This window comes from Rhea americana, unplaced genomic scaffold (genome assembly GCF_003343005.1).
Source record: "Rhea americana isolate MKP2758 unplaced genomic scaffold, rheAme1 scaffold_27, whole genome shotgun sequence".
Classification (NCBI taxonomy): Eukaryota; Metazoa; Chordata; class Aves; order Rheiformes; family Rheidae; genus Rhea; species Rhea americana.
In genome coordinates, this window is record NW_028186390.1 from 5,407,506 (window position 1) to 5,435,296 (window position 27,791).

General features: G+C 40.2%; 1 protein-coding gene across 1 annotated transcript in view; it reads left to right on the plus strand.

Moving 5' to 3' along the window:
• The window catches only part of TRABD2B (TraB domain containing 2B), a 300,543-nt gene that overhangs the window by 257,330 nt on the left and 15,422 nt on the right, over positions 1-27,791 (plus strand). The window contains exon 5 of the mRNA XM_085308191.1: positions 17,673-17,942. Within this exon, the coding sequence (XP_085164317.1) occupies positions 17,673-17,942 (270 nt within the window). The remainder of the gene's footprint in view (positions 1-17,672; positions 17,943-27,791) is intronic.

The window sequence follows — 27,791 nt, forward strand, 5'->3', positions numbered from 1 at the left end:
TTTGTAACAGCTCAAGGGGCACAAAGGTATCAAGTGGTATCCTGTGGTTTGAAAGACTGTCATTTATCTAAGGAAGTTTGTGGTCTGTTTGCTGTCACTTTGTCTGTCCAGTGCCGATTTTCCTTACCTTCGCTATCGTGTTGTCAGGCAAAGGGACCTCACACGTTAGGCTTGATAGCTTTTCCACTTCCAAGGCTGACTTCTTTACCTTGAGCCAGGAGGTCTGTGAGTCGTGCTGTAATTACTAACACTATTTGATTCAAAATGAGTGTAATCGCAAGCAATTTTGCATGCAGCTCTTTAATGTGTATGAATTCTTAAAAAAAAAAAAAAAAAAGGCACAGGAAGAATGAGAATCAGAGCCTTGCTTGCTTTTTGACACTTTCATTCAAAATTCCTTCAAGAATAATGTCTTAGAACAATGTTGAGGATACAATTTTTCACATAAGGATAGAGTGACAAGTACGTTTTCCGTCTTTTATGAGTGATCGGTGTTTATAGGGATATGCTTCATATTCCAGAAGGGGTTAGAAGCTCTCCAAAACAGCACTATGCAACTGGTGGGCTAGTCAAATGAGCCCTTGTGGATTTAGTTGTACCAATTTGTGAAATATACTGTTTGAAACCTTTCTGAATATCCCCACAAGTAGAAGGTCACCCTTACAGACATATGAGATATGATTTTGTACCATTTTTTGTCCACTTCAGTGCAAAATAATCTCACCTTTAACAACTTGTGGTATCTCAGCCAAGCCGGGTGGCTTCATAATGGAGCAGATGAAGGGCATTCAAGTGACCTTTTGCCATGATCCAGCTTTGGGTCTGAAATGACGGCATGTGTGTCCCTTTAGGAGAACCACGGTTAAGGATCAGATTAAGAAGCATGTATGTTTTTGAGTATTCATCTCAACTGTTCTTCCTACTGAATGCTAATGGTAGGAATAAGTATTCAAAAAAAATAAGTTCTTATGACAGGACTAGGAAATTAAGAATGGTGAATACATGACGCACTTGTCTCAATAAATAACTTAGAAGCGAGAGTATATTTTCATGTCATAATCACTGAATCATTTTTATTAGAAGTCAAAGTAAATTCCCGTATAATCTGTAAAGTATGTAAAGAGTTTAATTCATCCACTAAATCATGTGCTGGGAATATTTTGCCTAGCTCCAGTTCAGATACTTCAGAGAAGCTTTCAGGTTTTAAAATCCTTCCACGAGCTAAGCTGATCTCCAGAACATTTGGAGCTTCACCCTTCTCTGGAGCTCATGTTCCATACAAGTGAATATCATGCCAATATGCTTCCCATTTCCTGGGGATTAAACTGCTGTGTTTGATGATTCAGGACTTCCCAAAAAAGCAACTCAGTCACTTACTCTGTCAGAAGCAGCCTCTAGTGTCTCAGAGGGCATGTCTTCTCAAGTGCATGACAGTGATTCATGCTTTCAGAGCACAGGATCAACTCTTTTATTTTTTTTTTCTTCCCACAAACCTAATTAATAAAACAAATTTCTATTAATTGGTGTTGAAAGATTTTGGCTTTCCACCTACACTCCCAAATGCTCTACATTCCAGGGAGAATGAAAAATGGGCCTCTGAATAGGAACAGAATGTGGGAGGAAAAAAGGATCAAATGCTGTGTATAGATGTGGACATAGTAGCTGTCAATTGATAGGATGGAAGGATGTCCTGGATGAAGATGATTTCCTGACTAAAATGCCTTGCTGCAGTAATCAAATTTTAGAATTGACAAATCCAAATTACAGGGAAAGGTTGGGGCGTAGAGAATTTCTGAGAGAAACTGAATTATCTACTTGGGCCCTGGCCTTGAGCTCGTGTTCAGACCGGTAGTCCCATGGGCTGTAGTTTTGTGCTTGTGTAAATTAGATCTTTGACACTATGACAGGCATCTGAGACTCCAGTTTGTCATGGATCTGTAGAAACAACTGGGTAATTTAGCCCATCATCACTGCTGTGGACCTGTCTGTCTGCCTCATTCATAGCCTTGCTATAGAACAGGATTTTTTTTATTATCTCTGAGAATTATCCTAAATTTATACTCAATACAGTCATAACACCTATTGACTTCAGTGAGAAAACAGTTGGTCCCACAGGGGTTAAATGCTGATGTAGTGGCTAGCACTTAGATATTACCCCACTCTTATGCAGTATGGGTAGTCAGACCAATTCAAATCTGTGTGTGTCACTATCTACCGGTGGAAGTTTGCAGAGGACTTGGGACCTAATTTGGTGCTCTTGTTTGTGGCAAGAGCATACCAAATCCTCTCTCCACTCACTCTCAGGGAATGTGTCAAGGCAGGGATACTAAGATTTTCCTGCTGACCTGCAGCAATTCTGTGGCAGTCAAAGTCCAAGAGCTCCGATATCCAGTGCCCTGTCTGGCTATTAGATTTGAATCCACTGTCATCGACCCCCAACCTTGCATTTCCAAATTACTCTTAGAAAAATAAAGCCAGTCACAGAAATACCTCTGCCGAGACAGCACATCCCTGTTTATGTCTGAACGGCCAATACGAATCTGGAGTCCCCAGCGATCAAAGTGCATTTCACAGAGATGAGCCCTATGTTGTGTTTGAAGTGAGTGCAGCACTTTGAAACAAAGATGAAGCAGGAATAAATCAGGATGAAGGATGTGGGGCATTAACTACTTTACATGAAATCCCTGCTGGAAAGGCAAGGCCAGTGTTACAAAGTTTTCCTTGGAGACTTCTCGGAAGTTGCATACTAGCCTATTTGTGGAAAGCTAAACAGTTCCCTATTGTCCATGATGTGAAACGCTTCCCAGATAAACACTTTCCTCTTCCATTGAGGAAAAATGATACAGTCTGTCCAGAGCTCTAACACAAGGGACTACACTGGGCTGCCACTCAGCCTCTGTGATGTTGCTGGTTCCTGTTGGCATTGAGCTTTGCTGAAGGCTATAGTTCATATAAAGCCAACATCATTAAGAAAGGGCTAGGTTATTGAGTGAGACTGAGATAATCTTCAAGAGCTTAATAGTGCTGTGTGCCCACATCTTTGTGTCTCTATGTTCGTTATTCACTTGGAATGTAAATCCCAGTCCACACTGACTAAAAAAGATTCACATGAATCTCAAATACTTTTGTGGTATTGTCTCCTCCTGGTTTCTGAAGGCAAAAGAAAACATTGTTAGCTGAAATATACACATGTGGTTCTCTGTACAAGGAGAGCAGTAAACCTCTGATGCTGTAGTAGGTTTAGATTGTAACACTGCCTACGTTTGCGGCATTTTAAATCATTGCTCAAGGAGTTATTCTCAACCCCTACGGAATCAAGGCATCAAATTCCAGCACAAGGAAGATCCAGAAGTCACTGCATGAACTTCAGGGAGTTCAGGCTGATGTCTGAAATCGTTTGTGCTAAGAATCAAGGCTGTTTAATATCAGGGTAATATTGGTGATGGTTTGGTCTAGTTATTGGATAGCTTTTTTCTACTTCTCCCATCCAGACCTTGTGGTGCCCTCACCCTGGGCGCACACACACTTTTGCTGAGTGCCTCCTTCCTTCCTCCACAGTATCACCCAGGCTGAAAATCTTACCCTAGGAGCAGTCATCAATCCACTCATTGAATTACAGTTAGTGGGTGCAGTAGATCCACAGATTAAGTTTTTTTTTAAATCATTTTGCCACATGAAACCATGCATTTGCATTTGTGACACTGCAGACATCTTTCTTCTCCTGGAGGCATCTAATTTCATGCTAGTGTAAAATGAGAGGTCTGCATGTGTGTCAGGCTTCTATGTAGATTGTATTTCAGATAGCAAATGAAACTGGGAAGTGGAACTTCCATGGATATGCAACAGGCATTGAGAGTTTAAATCCCCAAGGCAATTTTGGATACATCCGCCCTCAAGGAGAAAGGACATTGACTTGAAAAAAAAAAGTGAAGTAACAGTGGGTTTTGTTTGTTTTTCACCGATAGGACTATGAATTTAAGGCAATTCCTATGTATTTAAGCATTTACACTGATAGTAATCATTGCTGAATGGTGAGCAATTCCTAGTGGAAAACAGTGGAGGACTGGCAATTGATACCCACAGAGGATCAGAACTTTTTTAAATCACATCATTGAGCAGGAGCTGATTTTAGTTTCTTCTTTAACTATTGGGGTACACTATCCCACCTGCCTCCCTCTTTCTCTCCCCTTCCTTTTCAAGAAACCCCTGGTCCTTCTGTGAATGACAGATCTAATGAAGTTTAGGGCTCCTATGGGATTTCTCATTATTGGAGTCTGTGCTATCTAGGAAGTGGCTGAGCTCATACCTAAGCCTTTCCTCATACAGTCTTTCTCCTTCCTGCTTATTTTCATGTAAATGAGGGCATATAGTGTTACTGATGTCTGCGCTATTCAGAGAATTCTGTTAAAATTGACTGTCAGATTCAGGACAAATGGATGGACAGGCAGATTTGCTTGCGGTATGATCACTTTCTTGGGGAACTAAGCTAAAAAGAGCATTGCTTGGATGCCCTGTGTCTCTTCTAAGAATAAACTTCTCTGTTTCCAAGGGGCTGGTGAGGCAGCCCTAAGCATTTATTCTCATGGCAGAGATGTGAGTCAGATGAGTCGTTCTGCTGTTTTCATTAAAACTTCTTGCATGGGTAGCATCTCAACATGAGGAGGCAGTTTTACAGTCTGACCTGAGCGTGTTTGTCCGTCGTGCTCCTATGGCCCCCTCCAGCAATGCATTTTTTAATCTTTACTGTATTTCTTCTAATTATTTTCCTGTTAGATGGGGGTTATTCCCATTATATGGATGAAAAACTGGGATATAATGGGTATGTAACTTTGCAAAAAAACTATGACAACATGATTGGTTTAACCCTAGTTTCTCAGAGCTTTAGCCACTGGGCAATCCTTCTGCTATTGGGATTTCATCGAGTACACTCAGGATGGTATGAAGAGTTGCCAAGTGTTGTGCTGCTCCGAATAAATACTTGAGAAGTATCTCTGTCACTGCAGAGTATGACATGGATGTAAATTAAGTCTCATATTCAGTGCCTGAGCCTCGTCAATTCCTCTCGCAACTTTTTTGTATAGATATTTCCTAGGTGGAACCTCTTCTAGTGAAAGTAGCAGATTTGTACTGGCTTTCTTGTTTCTGATTTGACTTCTGCCTGTCAATCTAGCAGTTGTTGTATTCAGACAGTTGCCTATACAAAACTGATCTTAGCTGCCAGGGCAGACAGCAACAGAAAGAAAAAGAAAAAAAAAAAAAAAAAAAAAAAAAAAGAGAAGGGCTTTCTATGTCTGACAGCAGCATAAAATCAGCCCTGCTGTGCAGACAGCATACAAGAAACTGGAGTTCCTTTTGGCCAAGGCAGCCCTTCAACCCTTAAAGTGGAAGGTGATCTGAGACAGAGAGGAGTCCTTGGTTGTTAAATCTTACTGTGAAAAATGAAGTCCCTTATGGGAGAACTAGCAAAGAATAGTACTCAGTGAGTTAAGAAGCAGTGGCAAAGTTTGAGTGATGGCTGCAAGCATAAAAGTTGAACCCTTGCTCCTTCAGACCCTTTGAAAATGAACTGTATATTCCAGTGCAGGGCCTGTGTTGCAGAGATAACCTGATCCCATCAGGTTGCCAGGAGGATGCGCTGTCCATGGACAGAGAAGACAGTTCACTTTAATAGTATAGGTAGATACCGGGTAATTTTAAAATAGCAAGATATTCTGAGAATTGAAGAGTGATTGTGAGTTGAAAAGACAACAACCAGGAAGGGAATATTAACTGTCCTGTAATGTGAACATAACTGCAGCACCACCTCAGAAGAAGTCCTAGATAGGTTGCTCTCAAAATGTTCCAGCTTTGCATCCAGAGCGATAAGATGCTAATGTGACTATTAGAACCCCAGCCAAATGCCAGGCATAGTTTTGATGAGAGTCTCTGACATCTGTTAGACTTGTTCTAAGTGATACTACATGCTTTTCAGCAACTAGGCAGTGCTAGAAATGATAGGCTGTGATACCCTCTCAAACAACTGGCACTTAGATAAAGTATTTCCAAAGAAACAAGCAAATAAATAAACACAGACTAAGAAACACATGCACGTACAATGGAGGGGGGAGACTTCCTAAAAGACATATACTCTGGGGAACAGCAAAAGAAGTGGTTTTAATTTTCCTGATGTTTCACTTATTGCCATGTGGGGTTCTCTTCACAGGAAGAGAGCTGAACTTACTTGCTAGTCATGTGTGTATGTGCATATGCAGTTTATGTAGAAGATAAGTTTGTTCAAGCTTGTAACAAGAGCCATTTGTCATTCACCTTCATAGGTGAAGGTTCAACCCTGCCAATCCCCAGTCTCATCAACTACTTTCCATGATGAATTAAATTTTCAGAGATTACACAAAAAGTACCTGAGGGTGTTGATAACTCTCTGGAGTCCTGCCTGTGAAGTCAGTTGGCCTAATTCCTCTGATGGGCCAACAGAAAGCCACCTGACATCTTGCACGGAAATTTCTTCCCACTCCTCCATGTAAAGATGAAAGGCATCATGAATTGTCCCAAAGACCCCTCCCTGTCCTCTCTCCTTTTTTCAGAAGAGGTTGTTGGTAGGGGACCTAGGTGGAACTCCATGAATCCCGGTGGCCAGTGCTAGCCAAGAAGAAGGCAGGAGTGCCTTCATCAGACCCTCATCCTCTTCCTGCTGCATTTTCAGCTGTATTGGTTGTTCCATGGAGATGGTTACACCCACCCCCGCTGCAAGTCTGATCTACAACAGACATCATAGGAGGAGGCTGCAAAGGCTCTCGCTGTTGTAGTGGTGAATAGTGTATCACTGTGGGTGATGATACTCTGACTGTATCCATGTGTTATCCTGTGTTACCCTTAGAGCGTCAGAGCAGTGTTTGCTGAATGTGTGCATAGTTCATTTCTGGGATTCTTAGATGTAGCAATAATAACAACAGAAGTTACAAGAAGGGAGAGACGTTTTTGCTTAAGAATAAATGAGGTGACTTCTAGTTTTATTCCTTATCTCATATGAAGTTGTACTGAGCTCTGAATATCTCATCTGTCTATGTCTCACAGGTGTCTCACAAAAAGACTTCTTTTCTGCTTTCATCTTCTGATGAAAGTATTTAGAAATGCCTGAAAGGGTCCTATCCTTTTGCAATGTGAGTGTCCCTGCCAGCATTCTGGGGAGATCCTCTCCCACCAAAACTATGCCACAGCCCAGGAGAGTCATTGCATTAAAATGTTCTTGTCTTAGCAGTACCTGTGCAAGGTGCAGCAAGGGTTCTCCTGATTTAGGAGGAGCAAGACCTGGGCCCTGTTACTTGTAACTAGCCAGTAATATATGTCCAGGTTCATTAAAAATCAGTCCTCTGTTCATTTCTGTTTGTAACCTCAGATGCTTTGCAGATATTTAAACTGCATTTCAGGATCTAGTCTCATAGGTTTCTATTAACAACCAAAAAAGGAGAGTAAATGAATTTCTTTTCTTCCTTAAGGCATCATCACCAATGTGCATGCTTCATTAACAAAGAATTTTAATGGAGAATGGATTTTTCATTCAGAAAAAAGAAGCTGATGCAAGCAGTTTCATCAGTAGGAGTTAATATACAGTGGAAACTCAGGTTAATACATAACAAGAACTCACGTACAATTAATTAACGTTAGATTTGATAAAAACAGCATTAGGCATTAAAGCAAGTGGAGTATTAGGAAGAACTGTCCTGTCTCAGTCATGTGTCCCCAGGGCTGCGTAGACTACAGTGCAGCAAAAATGCCCACCGACAGGCTGAAGGATTATCTGAATAGGGCTTCTGACAACTGTATTGTTCTTTTCTTGGAAACACTCAGGCCTTGTGATAAAAAAGATTCAGATGGGCTGTAACAATATTTTAGGAAATGGCAGACCAGCCTCGTGTTCCTTTTTTAGCTCAGCAGCCGTTAGTGGCTAAGCAGATCAAATGTTTTACAATGTCAGCTACAGAGAGGAAAAGTGGATTCAGTGTAACAGAGATGTCAGGATCTTTTACAGGCATGATCTTCTTATGACTATTAGGTTGCACACTTCTGCCTGCTACTCACTCTAAGTGGTCCATGTCTCTATTCTTCCAGAGACAGCAGTTACGTGTCTACCTTATCTGTCATCTTGCAAATGTAAGAGCTTGGATTCAACAAGGTACTTAAGGAAGACAAGTTGCCGTGCTTGTACAGATCTGTCATCCATCCAGTATCTCATCTCTGATAGGGACCAGCTTCAAAACATCAGAGGAAAGTATAGGAAGCAACACTAGGCATATGTTGAATAATCTGCCTCTAGTTTAAGTCTGAAGTCAATGAAAATATTTGAGCCAGGCATTTGGTACCTTGCTCAGTTCATGTCTCTGTAGAGAGTTTATTTTTAAGATGTAATGGAAAATACGGGCTCCCACAAATGTTTCTCTCTCTAGAGGATCCAGCAGAGAAGGGAAGCCAATTCCCAAAGGAGAAAATGTGAGAGCAGAATTCAGTTTGGATTGCAAACTAGTGAAATACAGACAGCAGTTGTGTATTATCAGTAACTCCAAACAGAAATCAAAATTGAGCAGCTTTGTGTGTGTGTGTGTCAGTCTGTTTCTTAATCTTGAAACCTGTTTCAGCGTTGACAATTACTGAGATGGAACAAGTTTATCTGCACTTTCTTTTTTAGGCTTAAACAGAACTCAGGAGTGGTTTGGGAATATCATAGCATGAGACAGGAGAATAGCTGTGCAGCTGGGTAGCAAACCTGCCTTACGTATGGCTGAGTAGCACAGGTTCCCGAAGGGCAATTATGCCTGGAGACAGCCACAGACATTAGGAGCTCCATTGACTTCAAGTGGAAGTAGGAAGAAAAAGAAGGGTTTGTTTAGCACTTGTCATTTTCCATCCTCTGGAGTCTGAGATCTTAACTACAGAAATGAGTTGATAGCATTTGATCACCATTTTCTGATTTCTCATATGTGGCTCAAAACACTGTAAATAGGCTATAGAATCAGAACTAGCCCAAAACCTAACCCCAAACTAAAACTTTGGAAATGTTGGAATTAGACCATAAGAAACTCCGTGCTGCGGACTGGGCCAAATTGGATAAGAATTTTATGTTTTTCAAAATCTATTTAATGATGGAAGTTAATTCCCAGGACCTGAGTAATTCCGTTGTGTATAATTAATATGACATCACCTCAAACTAACACAGAGAGCTCTGAGATTTTATAAAGAGGAAGCAAAGCACACATTGCCTAGTAATAAGTCCACCATTCTTCTTTATTAAAGTAATATATATATGTCTATTAAAAAGCTATGTTAAGAGGAAAGAGCAGTATATTTACTTATTACTAATGGTTCTCAAGCAATGACAGAAAAAATATTCAGAATAAACCTTGAAAATATTCCAGTATAACAAAAATGCAAGCCTAAAATCTTATTTTGTGGAGTAATCATACCACTTCAGAATTTTCAGAAAACCTGTGTATTCTTGGCAAATTTGGACAGAAGTCAGAATTTCCACTCTAGAGGAAATGCTGATACTGCAACATTTGTTCCTGTCCAAAATCAGCAATGAAAATCAGAAATATTGAAAAATCACTACAAAGACAGCAATCAAAAATTTATTAGAAGATGATAAAATGTTTCAGTTCTGCATTACATGACCACATCTTTCAGTGGCACCCTGACATGCAGGAGTTGTAATTTGAATGTCAAGCCCTTTCTCTCCTTTGTGAACTGGGCTTCCAGAAAAAAAAACAGATGTCTCAAAGTACCTACTTAGCTCTCATATTGCAGGGGCGTGCTTGATTAGAAAAGCGACTGTATTCAACTGTGGGATAGGTATTCTAGCTGTAAATACAACTTCAATGAGGTGCCAACGGGAGCTGCATTGTGAATATTTTGGCTAAACCAAACTATGCGGATGGAAAATAGCTTAGCAATAAACTGGCGTGATGATGGTAAGAAGGTGGAGATTTATGGAAATGGAGTCTGAGGGTAGCCACTGAGCCCTCTCGTACGCCACAAGAACAGAGAATTGTCTTATTTGCTAATTAATGTGGGAGATGGAATGACGACTGGACATTGAGCCTGTCCTTCCCGCTGTGGACACAGCCTGTCTTCAGAGGCTGGAGAGGGCAGCTTGTACAGCTTACACTAAACGTGGGCGAACAAAGGATTATTCAGTTCAGGAATTGAAGCAAGAAGTCAAGAAGGGGAAAGAAGCTCAGAGTAAAGTGAAGTGTAGTATCGGGGGAGCATTTTTGAAGGCAGGGGTCAGATTTTGTTGTTTTTTGTCACTTTTATTTATTAGTTGGGAGGGGTTCATTTTAAGTAAGATTAATTTTTAAACAAAAATGGGCACTTTATAGCATTTTAGTCTATGAAAACAGAAGAGTCAAAAAAAAGCTTTGTTCAGAAAGTGCTGAAATGAAACATTTTGCCTTTCAGAAATGAAAGACTTCATTTGAAAATGTGGAAATGGCATGTTACAATTTTCAGCTTTCTTCAGCAAGTTCAACCATTCAGATCCAAAAAAAAAAAAATGTATTCGTTCCCCTGTGCTCCAGATCAGCCTCATTTTTAATCAAATGGTATAGGCAACAAAACTATTTTACTCACTTCTTTACTTCTTTACTCACTTACTTTACTTCACCATACAAGGGGATATCTCTACCTCACAAGGTTTTCACTTTACACACAGAATTGAGGGTTTGCATATAAATCTGTGTTTTGAGAACCAAATTCCCTTTCAAACCAAGGTCACAATTCTTAAACACTAATGGTTCTTCGCAAAACAATACCCAGACATGGATACTGAGTCCAAAGATATCTTCCAAGTTCTGTTTGGACCTTAATGGAATTTTGCTGCTTAACCCAATTAAACTGCTCGTGGGCTGTAGTAGACTCTCATACAAAAATGAAAAAACAACTCTATTACCAAATTCTGTTTAAAAACATGTAAATGCTCTAACTGTGGCAAACAGTTCTAAATAAAATAAGTTCATACGTTAATTAGAGCTAATCAAGGCTTTTCTTGAGTGAGTAAATAACCGGTGATTTCAAAAGTATTCTTCTTTGCTCTATTTTGAGCCCAAATTCATTCTCAGTAATTTACAGCAGTTACTGAAGCAGCTCAGATCACAGAATCTCGGAATGGTTGAGGTTGGAAGGAACCTCTGGAGATCATCTCATTCAACCCCCTTGCCTAGGGTCACCTAGAGCATGTTAGACAGGATCATGTCCAGGCGGATTTTGAATATCTCCACAGAAGGAGAGTATCTCCACAACCTCTGTGGGCAACCTGTTCCACTGCTCTGTCACCCTCACAGTTAAGTTCTTCCTCATATTCAGGTGGAACTTCCTGTGTTTCAGTTTGTGCTCCTTGCATCTTGTCCTGTCACTTGGCACCACTGAGAACAGTCCAGCCCCATCCTCCTAACACCCTGCCTTAAGGTATTTGTAGACATGGATAAGATCCTTTCTCAGTCTTCTCTTCTCCAGGCTAAACAGGCCCAGCTCTCACAGCCTTTCCTCATAAAAGAGATGCTCCAGTCCTCTAATCATCTTCACAGCCCTACATTGGACACTCTCCAGTAGTTCCATATCTCTCTTGTACTGGGGATCCCAGAATTGGACACAGCACTCAGATAAGTTAGGAATGCACTCTGTCACTGAAGGAGAGTGGTAGGTGTCTCCAGAGAATTGAGGTGCTAGTATGCAGGCTAAGTCACCAGTCTGGGTTTTAATCTTTTTTCTTTGACTATAGAGGGAACATAGGGTGACTCCATTTTAAGCAACTTGGCTGAACACCTGAAATTGTATGGGAAAAATCCAGTCCTCTGATTTCTTCTTTGGAATTATTCTGTTTTGCAGCAAAAAAAAGTATGCTTGCAACTTAAAAGAGATGAACTCCACAGTGGTATTTACTGAGGTCGTCTGGTGTGTGAAAGACCATGGTCTAAATCTGTCCTGTGGCGGGTTAGGATTTCTGCCTATTTTGTTCTCCCTTTGTTGGTTGCTTTCCCAAGAGCTTTGAAACTTCATCATAGCAAGGAGCAGAAAAAAATGTGAAACTTTTTCTGGGACAGGACATTCTGGTGCCCGTCTCATGGGTGTGCTTGACTATTTGCTCTGAGAGCTTCATAAGGGAAAAAAAGGCAAGCAGCAGATGTTTCTGTGGCCTGTGGCAAGGGGAGAAAGGATGCATGCGAGGGATCGAAGAATTCTTGCCTTGATAAAGACTCCCAAACTGGAATTTATAAGAATCCGTCTATAATAAAATGCTCTTAGTGTCTGGCTGTAATCCTGGTGCATCTCAAGAAACGGTGGCATAAGGATAAAGCTGCCACATTGCACATTCCTTGCTATCACCACAGCTTGTCTCTTGATGAGACAAAATCTCTCCTTGTCTGACAGCTTTGAAAATTAAAATAAGGAGTGAAGGAAAAACTGCAGCCTTGTTGCTGTATTTGGAAGCGTGTGGAAAACATGGCAGTCTTGTGAACAAAACTTTTCCATTGCGCAAACTACAAACACAAGATGCAAATAAGAAATTGGCAACTTGCATTTTAAAAGATTCTGTATATATCTGAGGGAATAGAAAAGCTACCACAAAGCAGCTGAAAAATAGACTGAAGACTTAGTTGTGTGTAAGATGAATATGGCCAGCAAAGTGGTTAAAAAGCATCATCTTGTGGAACAGGTTCCCTGTTGTTATTTTACAGGAGTTGAACTGAGTTGGTTTTAAAAGGAGATATTTCTGTACAGGTCTCTGGATAGCATTTCCTCTCTTACAAGCTAAAGTAAGGACAAATTCCTGGCCCTGTTGAAGCCAGAAGGAGGTTTATTGGTGAACTGCAAGAGAGTGGGACTTGTCCCCAAACATCGTTCATGCTAATCCAGAAGAGTCAGTGGGCAGTGGATGTTAGCTGGAGTCTGCTTTGCCTGATGGTCTCCTAAGACAATTGTCAAGTAATTAATGTAAAAATCCTTATTGCTGGGAACAAGGTGCAGTGCAAGATGTAGTATTAACCCCACTCAACTATAGACATCTCTCTCAGCCAGTGGAGAGAGAGGGACTCTTTGTAAAGGCCATTTGCAGCAGGAATAGCTCATGAATCCTCTGGTTCACCCTGTGCAGGAGGTCATCTCCATCCATTGCCAGAGCCCCAGGGCAGAAACAGCCTGCCCAGCTGCAGAAATTGAGTACCTACTCTGAAGGGTAGCAATGCTGGCCCAGTGGTAGGGAGAAACATAGCTGGATTCTCAGGTGGTTTGGGGTTGACTAAAAATGTGATCCAAGCAATTTAAAGCTTGGGAATTACCAAAAGAAGCTGCTACAGGACTTCATGTTGATAATTTGATTTTTCTGACCAGAACCACTCTATAAGCCTAGCAAATACTGATCATGATTCAAATTTCTGTTGTCACTGACAACACATAGAGACGCTAGGAATCCTAAGGAAGAGAGCCTTAGGATTACTTAGACCGTGTAATGGAAGGTAAACTGCTTGCATGTTTTGTTGTGTTCTTTTAATTAAAAGAATTAGAGAAAGATGGCAAATCTACCATAAATGAAACAAAGCCACAAAGGTATTTCTCTGTGGATTAATCGCTTTCAAGAATTAGTAAGAATAACAGTTTTTGTTCAAAAATCACTGTGTTTTCTCTTCCTTAGGACAAAGCTACATAAGAAATTTGCTCAGACTTGCAGGTTTTCTTATTTGGACTGTATGATTTCAGAGGACTTGTTTTGCAAACTCATCATCCAAGGGAAGGAAATTAAGGTCAAATATGAGAAAAACCTGGGCCTGAAATAGTTTCAGTTTCTCAAAGACCATCCCATGAGGGAATGACAGATTTAAAAATGTGTAGAACCTCTAAGCTTGGAGTTGTATCAAGTTATTCATGAAAAGTGCCTAAGATCTTTGTGTAGACCAAGACATTTGAGTGGTACTTTCTCGCTTTTTCTTGAGCAAAGTCATTGTGGCCTGACAAACTGAAAACTAGCCCTGCTTTTTCGCTGGCTCTAAAAATAACTATATGTCTTGAAAACCAGTCTCAATAGTAGTGGAGTAGTCAAAAGAAGCATATTATATTCACGTGGTTTCATAAAGTGCAGCTATGCTAATGCAGCTCATTGAGACCAAAAGGAAAGACGCAAAAGAATTCATGACATGATCCATAAATCTAATGGTAAGTCTTCAACCGAGGAGGAGGAGATCTCTTGTCCAGGTACCCTATTGTTGGTGAGGGTTTTTTTGTCTTTTGGCAGAATATGAATAAATTTAGGCGCTCCATAAATGTAATAATCTTAAATTTATGGAAATCAATGGAAAAGTTGCATTATTGATATTATTAATGAAAATATTTTTCTTTTGCTGATATGAAATCTATTGTGCTTTGAATTAAAATGGCTCTGCACATTCTTAAAATGTATTTGAATTAAATATCCATACTTTATTGGAGACAAAGTTTTGTTTTTATTTCTGGTAGACCATCTGTAGGGTGATGATCAGATTTGGGCATACTGAGAGCTCTATATTTTATTACATCAATATAAAAAAATTTTACTCATATTTCTAAAACTTGATGCCTGGCTTTTTGTTACTGTCATGGTATCTGACTTTTTTTTTCTTCTTCTTCCTGGACACAGTGTGCATGATTGTGTTTTCATTTCTTAGAAAGAGATACTGAATCTACAGATGTTAGTACCACATGTAATATACAAAAAATAATATATATATTTTTATACATATATATATATGTTTGTATGTATGTAATATACAGCTGCCACAATGGAGCAATTCCCTATGTGCCAGACTCTAAAGTGCAAGTGGTTAGTTTATAGCCCTCTTTAGGTTACAACATTTTAACATTTCTTCAGTGTTTATTTATTCTCTTCCCAAAGAATGTTCTGAAATATCGAGTTTACAACCTGTGGCTCATGCGATGGTAGTGGAAACAATTAAGCCAGAAGCTTTCAAAGCTACCACTGGGATTTTGATGCCCAAACTCATTAATTTTAATAAGAAATGAACTGCCAGTCCTCTTAAGTGGTTTCTAAAATCTCAGCCCATAAAATCACCTCTCTACTGGTTCCAGTGTACTAGGAGTTCAGAGCAAGGTAAACACGTGTAACAAAAAAATAGGTGTTAAAAGGTGGAAATTATGTGTTCAGATGTCTGTGAGAGCATTCAAGGAGCCAAGTGGCAGCCCCAGCCTTGAGCTGGCAGATGTGAACAGAAATGGGGGCTACTCCTACATTTAGCATCTCAGGGAATTACTGAGGCAACACTGCTGCTGACTGATCAGAACATGAGGCCCAATTCTAGTGAGATAGAGAGGAGGTTGCAGTGGAAACAAAACTCTTGCAGTAGCTCAATTTCAATTGGGACCATCGCAATGCGTGTCATTTCAGGTTGGCATGGACAGTGAGGTTGCAGGCAGGTGTGGGCAAGTTCGCAGCACACAGTGGAGTGAAAAGCAGAAGCCAGTAGGGCCAGTGCAAGCTGTCTTTGGGCAGTAGCATCCAGCCTGTATTCCTGTTGCTTTGGCGGAAGTGCAGGAGGCAATAAGGGCTTTTTTGCTGCCAGTACAGTTATCTGCATTATATTTGTAGGCGGTTGATCCAGTTTCTTCATACTTGCCTAAACCATGATAACCAAGTTTGTACCTTGGTATCCACCAGGCCACTAAATGGCTGCATTTGCAAATTGGTAATTCACTGATCTACAAGCCTGGCTTGTAAATGACTAAAAATTAACAGCTGTCCACTGTGGCCTGAGGGACCCATTCACTGAAAATCCACAAGAGCCTTTCCATTTACATGAGCCTGGAGATGGCTTTGCTTCAGCCATGACCAGAAGGGTTGTTCTCTGTTTCCTACAGCTTATGAAGAACTTTTGAAAGCTTTAGAGAGCTCCTAAATCTTTCAAAGAAAGCTGCTGCACTGAAGAAAACTCATCCTCAACAAATGACAGAGCAAAGTCTTACTGAGGAAAAATATCTAGAACCAGTAGATCTTTTTGTGGTATGAAATAAAGCATGGAAAGAGCATGTGTGTTAGGAACTGACTCACTGACTGTCTGAATGCTGGGGAAAAGAGGAGAAATATTCTTTTTTCTTTTTTTAATGAAAACACCCTTGGAGAATTTTAGAATTAGTTTTCAAAAAGTGTCTTTGTCTTTTGTATCTATCAGATGATTGCTGAAGAACAAAATTAGTGTTGGCTAGGGCAATGTTACGGTAGTTTTTGCCAGAAGAGCTCATGGTAGTGACAGTTAATACTCAGTAGCTGTTGGAAGAACCCTTATGTAAAACATCAGGCAGTAAAAACAAAGATGACCATCTTGAGTACTATTGTAATAGACTTAAAAAAGAAAAAAAAATCCTACCATTAGTAGTAGATGTGACTTTTTTTGGAAGAGAACAAAATGTTCCATAAATGAAACATGTGGTTTTACTTGCAGCACATTTTGTACATTGTCACCAATGAAGTTTGGGATTTTTTATTACTTTTTCATTAAAACATCCTACTGGTTTCACTCAGGAGGCAAAACTTTTCACGTGGCTTTAATTGTTTCTATCATAAAAGTCATAGCATCCATGTAATAGAAATAGTTTTGCAGACCACAGCTTTACATTCACTATTAACTCTCTTTCATTTGCTTTACCTACAAGTCATTGGACCATCCCAGAGACAGAAAAAGTTCCTCTCTTGCAGTCAAGATAAGATTCAAAGTCAGAGCAAACAGGAATTTCTGCTAAACTTAGGGGGAAAAAATCACTTTGTGTCAGTGCTGCTTTATTAGGATTTTGTTTGAGGCTTCCTAGCACACTAATATAAGGTAAAAGGGCCACACATCAAATGAGGGCTTGTATTGCCTATTTCAAAAAATAATGAAACTCTAGAAGATGAAAACAATAAAAGGCCTTTTTCTGCAGAGTTCCAATCAAATGCAAGAGATGGTAGTATTTCAAACAGAAAGAGTGAAGAGCACTGGGAATATTGTTTCAAAATGGCCTTGGACAAGTCATTTACCCCCTTTCTTGCCTAACTTCTCCATTATACAAAATTATTGGAGTTGAGATCTCACACATACCATCCCAGCATCCTGCCTGTTAGACTGTGCTGCTGTCATCATTCGGACCATCCCCATCACTTTTCCTAACTCAGATGAGGAAGCATAGTTACTATTGCAGCCAGGGAAATTGCTTGTTTTACAGAGAAGTTATCCCAAATTGAAAAATCAAAGAAGGGAACCTGTGTTATCCCATTAATATAAGTTCAGCTTCAGTTAAGGTATTCATTAGTTGATAATCTATTTTCCTCACTGATAAACCCGGTTTTCTCATTTAACTTTCAGGTCAAAATGTGAGGTGATTTTGAGCATGACCAGCAGTCTCTAAAGCCTGTAAGAAATAATTAAAATACCAGGAAAGGGCAATAGTGTATCATCTATCTCTTCAGCCTTTGTCAGTTTGACATCCACTTGATAGTTTGTAGGAAAAGGCCCTATTGTATTTGGTCACTGCCCTCAAAGCCTTTCTCCTTGTACACCTTCTTAGAAGCTTGCAACACCCATGAAGTAGCACAGTCCTCTACTTCCACCTTTTCTTAGCACAATCACCCGTTTCTGTATCGAATCTTTCAATGTTGTATCTTACAGTTCAAAGACGACAAAGACAAGCCCTGCCTTAGAGGGGTCTTCTGCAACTGCCCTGCCCGCTGTCCAGTTTTCTGAACAGGTTCCACTGACATCTCCTTCCCTGAAGCCCCTGCAGATAGATGAAGAAGACAGCCTATCTCCTCACCTCCTGCTGCCAGACAGCATCAGCCAGCTGGAAGAGTTTGGCAGGCAAAAGAAATGGCACAAAAAGCAGCACAAGCATCATCGCCAGAGGCAGTTCAATGACCTTTGGGTTCGGATAGAAGACAGGTGAGTCATAACTTTAATGGCTTCTCTCCCCCTTTTCCTGCTATCTCATGACTAATTGCTCTTTACAGCTCCCAGTTAATTAGACCAGGAGGAGGAGTTGGAATAAGGCTGAATGGCAGAGACAGAGAGTGAGCTAATGTTTTTGGAGCATAAGGAAGAACTAGGAGGAAGGCTTATAGACAAATCTGACCAAACAGAAAAGAGAAAGAAAACTATAGCTCAGAATATTTTCAATATTCAAAACCAAAGGATTAGCAGAGTGAAAATAGAAAAAATGATAAGGGAAAATACTCCACGTTTGCCCTCTTTCTTCCAAAAATTATTATCTGATCTTTACTGTCAGCCTTCAGACCAAAGACCTATTTTTCCAACCATTTGGAATATTTCTAGGAGCTCTTCATATTCTGGCATTTTTGACTTGTATCTTCCTACCTGTATTCTGGTATTGATATTTTCTAACATTTTGGACAGCACCAGTGCCTTGAAAACAAGTCAAATTGAGGCATTCTGAGTGTTAGGTTTGTGTGTGTGCGCATATGTCTTTATGTCTGTCTATCTGTCCATCTAACTATATCTACATCTTGTTGCAGCAGTGTTAGGGCATGTCACATGTAAGAATCAGAGTACACCCTGGAGAGAGGAAATACTGATTACTATGTCTGCACTTGGGATACTCAAGCAAGGGCAGATTAAAGCTAAGGTCATGGATAAAATTTCTGATATCACCAAGTATTGAACTCCTGTGTCCCAGCTTTTAGTCTTCTTCCTACACTGTAAAATGACCTTTGGATAAGGTCACATTAGGTCACATTATAGAATATGTGTTAATTAGAGCTGTTTTGCAAAATCTCTCTTAACTCACCATTCGACTTGTTCATTTTTATTCTCTACATCAGGTAGGTAGCAGCAATATGACATCTATTTGCCAAAGAATGAATTTATCCTGGCCAAAATGAAGTATTTAATTCAGGCCTGTATGTGAAGAGAACAGGGATAGGCACATTTTCATGGCGGTTCAGAACTTGGTCTGAGGTTAAAAACTTCTGTTGAGTATTAGAGAAAGATGATGAATCTGAGCCTTCATGTTTGACTGATGGTCTTGAAGTGTACCTCTAGGATGCTTGTGTATTATCACTCTCAAAAATCAGGTAAGCGCTAAGTGCAGTTATCCAGGCAAAGTCACAGACAAGGGAAGATAACAGCCAAGGTGTTTATAGGTCTACTAACAAGCAAAAGAATTAAAGTAATCAGTTGGAAACTCACTACTTACTAATGCATGTAATTATTATCTCTCTTCGACTTTATTCTTACTCTCATTTTCATAGCATCTAAACGTTTTGCAAGTAAAATGAGTCCAAGTCTCTTAGAGGTTTCTCCCTTTGCTGTGGAAAGAACTCTCTATTTATTTGTATTCCAGGATTTTTTTCATTATATTTTTTATTAAAAGGGGTGTTGCTTTATTGGCATTGTAGTTTATTGTATTCTTTTTTGTTGTGTGTATATGGTGTGTATTATTACAGTGGTGTGTATTAATTTTAATATAGTAAGGCTTTTTCTGAGGTTAATTCCAGCTTTGGTAAGAAGAGTCAGATTCTGAATTCATGTGTTCTCTTCTAAAATTTTGTTCTGTGATTGGATCCTTCCCCTGGAAGACCTAAAACCATGAGTTAAAAGGCGTTTTCTCTTTCATAGTTCACTGCCTCAGGGATGAGGGACTTTTCTTTCCTTCTCCCATCTAGGGGATTCCAAATCATAGTGTTGCATGATGCCCCAGCATTTCACAGCAGTGTCTGGCCCACCTCACAGTATTTGTAATGCAAGTAAGGCTTTTAAATAGTCCGATCTGATGGGAGTCTGGCCTTTAGCCACATTCCTCCTGTCCCATCTTGTCTATCCAGAGAAGATATGAGGTCTGATATAATACGGTTGTGGAACTACGCAGCTGGGAGCTTAAAGAAATGGTACTTGCATATTTTTCTGGGTCTTTTATTTTATTTCGATATGAAATGTTCCTAGGAAAAGTCTTTAAAAGCAGGTTATAATTAAATTATTTTTGATTTGTACTCCTTTGGGATCTTACCTGAATGAAAACCTTTTATCTGTTTACTTCCATCAATAAGAATAGAGATTGACTTGGGGAAACATCAGTTTCTGCTCCCTTCAAGCTAGTGATGAACCATACTATATGTGTTGCTTGCCTTGCTGAAAGATCCCAGGGAGATACTAGTGGGAGATGAGAGCCCTAGAAATGAGGAAAGGCTGGAAGAAAGGAAGTCTGCATTAGTGCTTTCAGATGGTTTTAGTGCTTATACAATTCTGAAGTAACTTCTGGTGTTTTCCTGGAAACAAAACCAAACAAAACAAAAATTATAAACCGTTCAGCTAAAATCAGAGACTCACAACCAGCTCTGGTTTCCCCATAAATTGGATGAGGTCTCAATTTTCATAAACCAGCTGTTTTTGGCGATTGCATTTCATCAGGATTAATTGCAAGCTGGACCTTGCACAAGGCACTGAACTGTGTATACTCCCTAACTGGTCTCTTTCTGACTGGCAAGGATAGAGCAGAGATCTGTGCATGTCACCAGACTTCGTAGCATGATCAGTCTTGGGAAGATACAGCTAAGATGACTAATGACACAGACAAAGGAGGACGTTACCTGTGCAGGAGAGAAGCGTGTGAACTCGCATGTGAAACCACAATGCTGTCCTGGTACGCAGCAGTGGGACTGTAAACACACATCTTTCTTGGATGGTAAGCGATGCGCTAGAAGTTTGCGCTCTGGCTTATCCTGCAATCCACTGTGCATTTGCATGTGTTCCAGTTGCAGGCCTTCACATTCAATATGGAAAGACAAGCTAGATGAACAGAGCTGCATGGATATTGTCCTATTCCGGGATATGGCCCAGTATTTCCAAAGAGTTCTTCTTCCAATTCATAGATGTTTCCTAAATCACCTGAACTTGACTAGTCCATGTTTGAAATGAAGTAGAGCATCAAGTGTAGAGGGATTTGGGTCATTATTATGAGGGGGGGGGCTGGTGTAAACTGTACAAAAATCATTCTTCCCATGCGAGGTCTTCAAAACTCAGCTGTTTCAGCTACCTTTCAATCTGGAAAGTCAAGGAGAAGTATACAGGTGGAGGACAAATCCAGGTGAATTTGAACCAGATTATTGATTCTTGTATGAACCTCATTGAACTGTGAAATCACTGTGGTTCATACAGCTCTTTTCCAAAGCTTTATTGACTGTGGATTAGAGGACTTTTTGAGCCATGAATTGCAGGGCTTTTATGGACTATGGATTACCAGGCTGTCTCATACACTCCCATGGAAATCTAGAGGTGTTTTTTTAAGCTACCAACACAGAAACAAAGGAAGTGAACACAGGAGAACAATCTTAAAGGAACATCAAAGGTCTGACTCCAACCTATAAAAGCCAGGAAATCCATAATTAATGTTTCCACTAAGACTTCAGCTCACACAGTCTTTCTGGTCTGCTCTGAGGTTATAGCTACAATCTGAAATGGTCTCATGAAAAATGAGTCATCATTAAATGTCATCATTATTAGTATTTACTTTCAGTTATACCTTGGAGATTGTCCTTTCCTTTCCCTTTTGTTCTGTCTTAACAGCTGAGGCATTTGAGTTGGCACCTCTGGGTGAACTGTGTTTAGATTTGTGTGCTTGAAAGTTAGTACCACTGTGGAGGATGAGAAGTCTGCTCTGTCTTCTCCCTGTCTCTGACAGCACTAAGATTTGCTGATCTCCTGGGTGAACAGCTACACTGAACAATTCAGTGAAGGCTATTAAAAAAATAAAAAATGCTGATGAAATGTGTGGTTTCCTCTCCCTTCTGCCTCCTCCTCCCAAAATCTAAACAACATAAAAATGTCCTGCCTGGCTATAGTTTGTGTTTGAAATTATTTGTCAAAAATGAAATGGTGATTTCAAGTAGTGAGACATTTTCTTAACTATTTGCTTTTGCAGAAATGTTCAGACCTGGAGAGTCTGTGAGGAACTTGGACTTAGACAAAACTAAAACACTAGCTAGCTCCCATAGCCAAAGCCAACGGTGACAGAAGGGAGAGCAGGCAAAATCCTTGAGCTGGAAGGCAGCAGCCTGGAATACAGTGTGTATTATTGTTCCTGTTGACGCTGTGTTAGCTAAGCTTCTCCTTGTAATATACGTAATTAATTACAGATCATTCACTGAAGTTTTATGATGAGCTGTTAAGTAAATTGAAAGAACGGAGACATATCCATGACATTTCTGAGTAATGAGTGAAGGCCAAATCAGTTTCACACCTTAGTTCTATTGGGCAAGCAGTTTGAGAGTACAAGCAAAAAATAACCCAAACAACAGAGCACCTCTCCCAAATGGAGTGGGAGCATTGGAGCTCCCATGGACTCTATGGCAGGACAGCAAAAAAGCTTCTTGGAAAAAGAGAAGGAGGAGAGTTAGTAGTTGGGAGGATATTTTAGGAGATGTGAGGGTTGGAAGGACCTCTGGCCTCTGTGGCATGTGAAAGAGAGAAATGAAGTGGTGAGAAGAAAGAATAGAGAGGGCACAAGGGGTGAACCTGGGTTAATTCCTACTACTGAGAAAGAGATCTGGGCAGAGATGGCATTTAGGAAGGTACTAATGGCACACAGAAGCTTTACTTGCAGAGAAAAGAGGTTCAAGGAAAAGAGCTGTGATCAGAGGACAGAAAAAGAAATTCTTATCCGAGATTTAAGTTTGGCCCTGCAAAGCCTACCATTAGTGGAAAATGAAATGAATTCCTCTTGTAATTGGAAGTGGCATTTCTCTGATAGCCTGGTGCTGACTATTCAACCTCAGATTAATGCAATAACATCACAAATATCAATTTCTTTTAGAAGCAATGGTTACTTCAGGCAAAAAAGTTATGCCAGTGATGGATGAAGGGAGACAATGTGCAATAAACTACACAAAATGTGCTGGTATAGAGTGAACCTTATCAGTTTGGATGGAATTTAAGCACTTAGCCTGTTATCCTTTCTTTCAAGACAATGCCATGATGGAAAACAGAACGCTGTCAACTCAGACAAACTTTTAATTTCACTTAACTGCATCTGAAAGGTAAATTTCAGTAAATGAATCCAAATTGCTTCCTTTTCACAACACACAGTGCTGAAATACAGTACTTAACTTCATTAAAGAAAAGGCTGCTTTTCTTTAGAGGAAACCTAGACACTTTTGAAGTCTAACAGGTAAATTGTGGTCAGATGATTTCCCTCCATATGGTAGCTTTGAGTTTGAAATTTCCATCACTGGAGCCTTGTTTGTTTAAAGAACTCTACTGCCTCTTGACTAAGAATACTGCTCAAAGACCGCCTGCCTATTGCTGCATACAGGGGAGGGAGAAAATTTCTCACTTCTCCACTCAGCAGAGAAATTAGCCACCATTGTGTTTGCCCAGTATTCAGGTTAACCTTGTCTAAAGGCCAAGGATTAGAAAGTAGATTCAAGATCTTTTTTAACTTGTTATGGAGTACCTGTCTCCCAAAGAGACCATTCCAGTAGCCAACAATAACAGGAGTATAGATATGTTGAATTCAAACCTTCTTTCCCATGTCACACCTGTTTTGCAGGACATGCTTCTCTAAACTTCTCCCCTTGTCCTGGCTGCAGGGCTGGTGAGCTGAGCTGCTCGCTCTGCATGGCCTGGATATTCCCTTCATGATGGGGAAATCCTCTGGGGTTTCTGTCACCAAGGTTATACCTGTTCTATACCTTCCAAGAAGACAGAGAGGTGGAGCATCCCTGTGTCTCATTGCTGTTTGGGACTTAACTGTGTTGTGTGCCCCTTTGGCTTTTCTCCAGCACTTCTGTCTACTGTTTCCTTCACAGTTCTCCTGGCAGGATTTTATTCTCAGGAAGCTTTCGTCATCACAGTCCCTGTCAGTGATTACCTCAGATCTCCAGGGCATAGAATAGAAACATCTATTCAACAGAAAAAAATCTCAGACATCGACAACATGCAGAGTGGTCTCAAAAAATCTCACGGACAAATTCTGTCTCCTAGTTACTCTGAGGAAGCTGCTGAACTGGCCTAAAATCTGCTCTTAGCTTGCCCAATTTTCCAAGAGCTCAGATGGATATACAGGGGGTCTTAAGAAGACATTTGGGGTACTGATGCAGTATGTCACCTGGTCCTTCTCCTCTCTCCTCACATTTCATGCTTCTCTCAAACTTTCAGCCTTGCTTCTGTGAAGGGGGTCTCAGCTCCTCCTGAGGAGAGAGCAAAGCTGGAGGAACGCTGCATTTTTCACTTTTTAGTTTCTTAGTTTCCATTTCATCCCCCTTTAAGATGAGCAGATGTCTTGATGCCTCCTTTAAACATGCACCAGTGTTGGCACCTTTCTCCTCCTGCCCTTTGCACAGCCCTAAGTACACAAGCCCTCCAGTGGAAATAGAGTGACAGCACAGTATAATAAGTTAGTGCAATATAAATAAGAGGTAAATCTCCTGACTCTAACAGATGATATACTGATGACATATCATCTGTCCCTAGATGGTTTTTATTCAGACTTCTTGGATTAACAGGTTGGTCAAAGTGCACAGAATGTTTTAATTAAAACTGTGAAATGTGTGCTCAGCACAGAATTCTCTCATGCATCGCAATAAGGAATGAGAATCTTGTCATTTGTGTCCAAAACTCTAGCGTGTCCATGCTAATAGACTCTCCCTGTCAGCTAGCCATGAGTGATAACTTCCTTCACCTTGTAAAGCCAAAGAGTGAATTTGTTATTCTCCAGATGGGGCTGAAAGGACATGCAGCAACACTTTCACCTGCTAGATTCACAAAAAGATTTATTTGTTTTCTTCGTTCTGCTGAGTTTACACTGCTGAGTTTTCTTTGTTCTCTATAAAATTAATAGGTGAGGAAACAAACACAGACTGATGAACTTCAAAAAAAAATAAGCAAAAGCCTTGCATATTTATGTTCACTATCATTTAAGTGTCTCATCATCAGTATAAAATATACTATGTAGCAGTACATATACTCTATTTTAGTGATAGTTATAAACACATTAAAATAAAATCATTAGAGATAAAAAACACTGAAGTTTTTGAAATAGGTGATTTGTACAGATTTCAGTTTTCTTTCTTGAAACTAAATTCTTTATTGGTAATTCATTAGATATTTTAATGAATTTCTTGAAATTTAAATCCATTGTGAATATTAAATCCTTACTTTTAAATGAGTGCAAGTGCAAATAACAAAATTGGAGCACATACATAAAAGCTAAGATTTTTGAGCAATGAGGTATTTTTCAACACTGGAGATCCAAGAATGCTTTCTGTTCCTTTCTCCTCGATACTGATCAGGATACAATGCAAAATGTTTTATGAAACCTATTAAAAGATAGTTCTTCCTTTCTTGTTTTCTACATTTCAACTGGCATGTGTTGAATAAAGGTAAGTCATATTATATATTTGTATCTGCACAGTTTTGGTGTATTTTTGACCTGGGCTGAACATAGCCTGATCACTGACAATGTTGTTAAGCCACTTAAGATCTATCTGATGTAGCACAAATAAAATGTTTGCTTAGGATTCAATTTCAAGAACGAGCAGCTGCTGAGTTATGATGATCTCTTCACCAGCACTTCCTCAGTTATGCACATCCCCTTTTATTCCACTGTTTCTCAGCTGATGTGGTCTGATTTCCTGGCACCCAGTGCCAGGACTTCTATTGATCTTGAGTAACCTGTTAATTTTTCCATTCTGCGATTCTCCATTTTCTGCTTACATTTTCTTCCCTTCTCCTACACTTTTTCTACCTGCCCTGTTTAGCTGCTTGCAGTCGGGTGTGGGCCCCGGACCAAGCAATAAAATAGAATCCCTCCTCAAGGCAGCCATCAGCCTCCACCATCTCCGTCTTCCTCCCCAGATCTCTGCATCCTGGGCCTTACCTCCACCTCTGTGAGATCACCCCTCAAGAGGCTCTGATCCTGCAAGCATCACACTTTGCTCTGTGATTGATCTACATCCATGAAAATGTGGGCTTTTGGAGCCTACAGCCTTCAGCAGAAGCTCTTTGGGGCAGGGGCATGTCTCACTAGCGACTAGCATGTTTACGTAACCTGGAATTACTCCAAACTGCGGCAGTGTGCATGGCTAGGTATCTTTTTTTTTTTTTTTTAATCTTTTTTATTAGAAGATAAATCCGGCCCATGTTATTTCTTTTTCTTTGCTTTTCTGCCTTTTTCACATGGGTACATGTGCACCCAAGCACAAGGCTGACTGGGCAAGACAGGCAACATTGACTATATTTATTCATTGCTAAATTTGTAATCGTCATAAAGAAATCCATATTCTCTCTCATGACACTCTTCCTCCTCTTGGCAACTTGGCTGCCTCTTGGGCAGTCTCTGTGAGTGCAGCCAATGCCAGGAGTGCTGGGGACTGCATTCACCATGGTCATATTGAGGTCCTGATGCCAGTATGGTCAAAATAGCAAATTCAGGGCTACTCTTTATGCAATGTAGGTTTAACCTTTGCTCCTGAGAACGGTGATCTAGACACCTACACTAATGAAGTCATTAGCCAAACCTTTATGCTTATGCATTGGATTCAATTCTCTATTTCTCAGGGGTCAGAAATGCACTTACAGTTGGCACCAAGCTGGAGGAAAGTTGCCCGAGGGTATAAATGTAGAAGTAAGTTTATTTTACCTACAGCTTGTTTTAATGTTGATATTAAGCTACCACAATTGAATGAATTAGACCCTATTTAAGTCCTGAGAGTCCCATCCACAGCCATGCAATAATAAAAATTAGGGTTCAGGATTGGACCTGTAACACAACCTGTTTCCTGTTGAGAGAGGCAAAAAAGAGGGAGGGGACTTATTCCACTGAAAGAGTTAGCACTAAATTGCCTTGTATATTAATGCAAGGCTTCTTCTCAGACTATTTTTAGTCTGTTCCAGCAGTGTATCCCGCTGTGGTCTGATGTGCAAGAGGCTTTGCTGCGAGGTTTGCAAACACTTGTATTTCTGTGTTGTGAGAACAGAGCATTTGTGTGTTATTACTGGAAAGCGTGTTCCTTCGGTGACTGAAAGAAAGGGCAGACCGTGCATGTGATCCATGCACATGTTTATTGTTGCCTGTGAATAACCATGTACAGCAAATGGACTCTGGAAGAGAGCTTGTTAGCAGATGTCGTGATGGCCCTTCCAATTCATAAATATGAGCCTTGACATTTATATTTTCCATACCCAGGGCTTTCACTAGCCAGATGTTCTGAGGATTGGGTTCTTGGAGCCTTTAACTATGACTCTTCATGGCATATTCTCTATGACAAACAAAAAAAGAAAACTGTATTTCTCTCTCCTGTAAGAAGGGAAAACGCAGTCAGTCCTCTTAAATAAATGTAATTCTTCTAAATCTGAAATGCACTTTAACATAGCTCAACAAAACTCTTCGCTTTCACTCAGCTGAAAAATAAGTTGTCTCGCTTAAGAGGCAAAGAAAATTCAATGCACAGTAGCACTTTTACCTGCTGTTTGGGGTGGATGAAGAGAGCGTGGCGTGTGTTAAGCTCGCAAGGCTGGCTGCGGTTCCAGACACTTGGATAAGTGCTGAGTGGGCTTATGCCCTGGGTGAATTGAATTTCTTAAAGGCAGAAGTGCATAGTAAAGCACCTCCTCCCCCTAAATCCCAGCACTTGATGCAAAATGAGCTTCTCCTTTAGCACTAACAAGCGTGTATGAGGATGAATCAGCTCCACATTTAGACTCCAAACTTTGTATCTATCATGTCAAGCTCGCAGTACTGTTCAAATAACCAAATATGCGATTTACTCTCTTCTTTAGAGG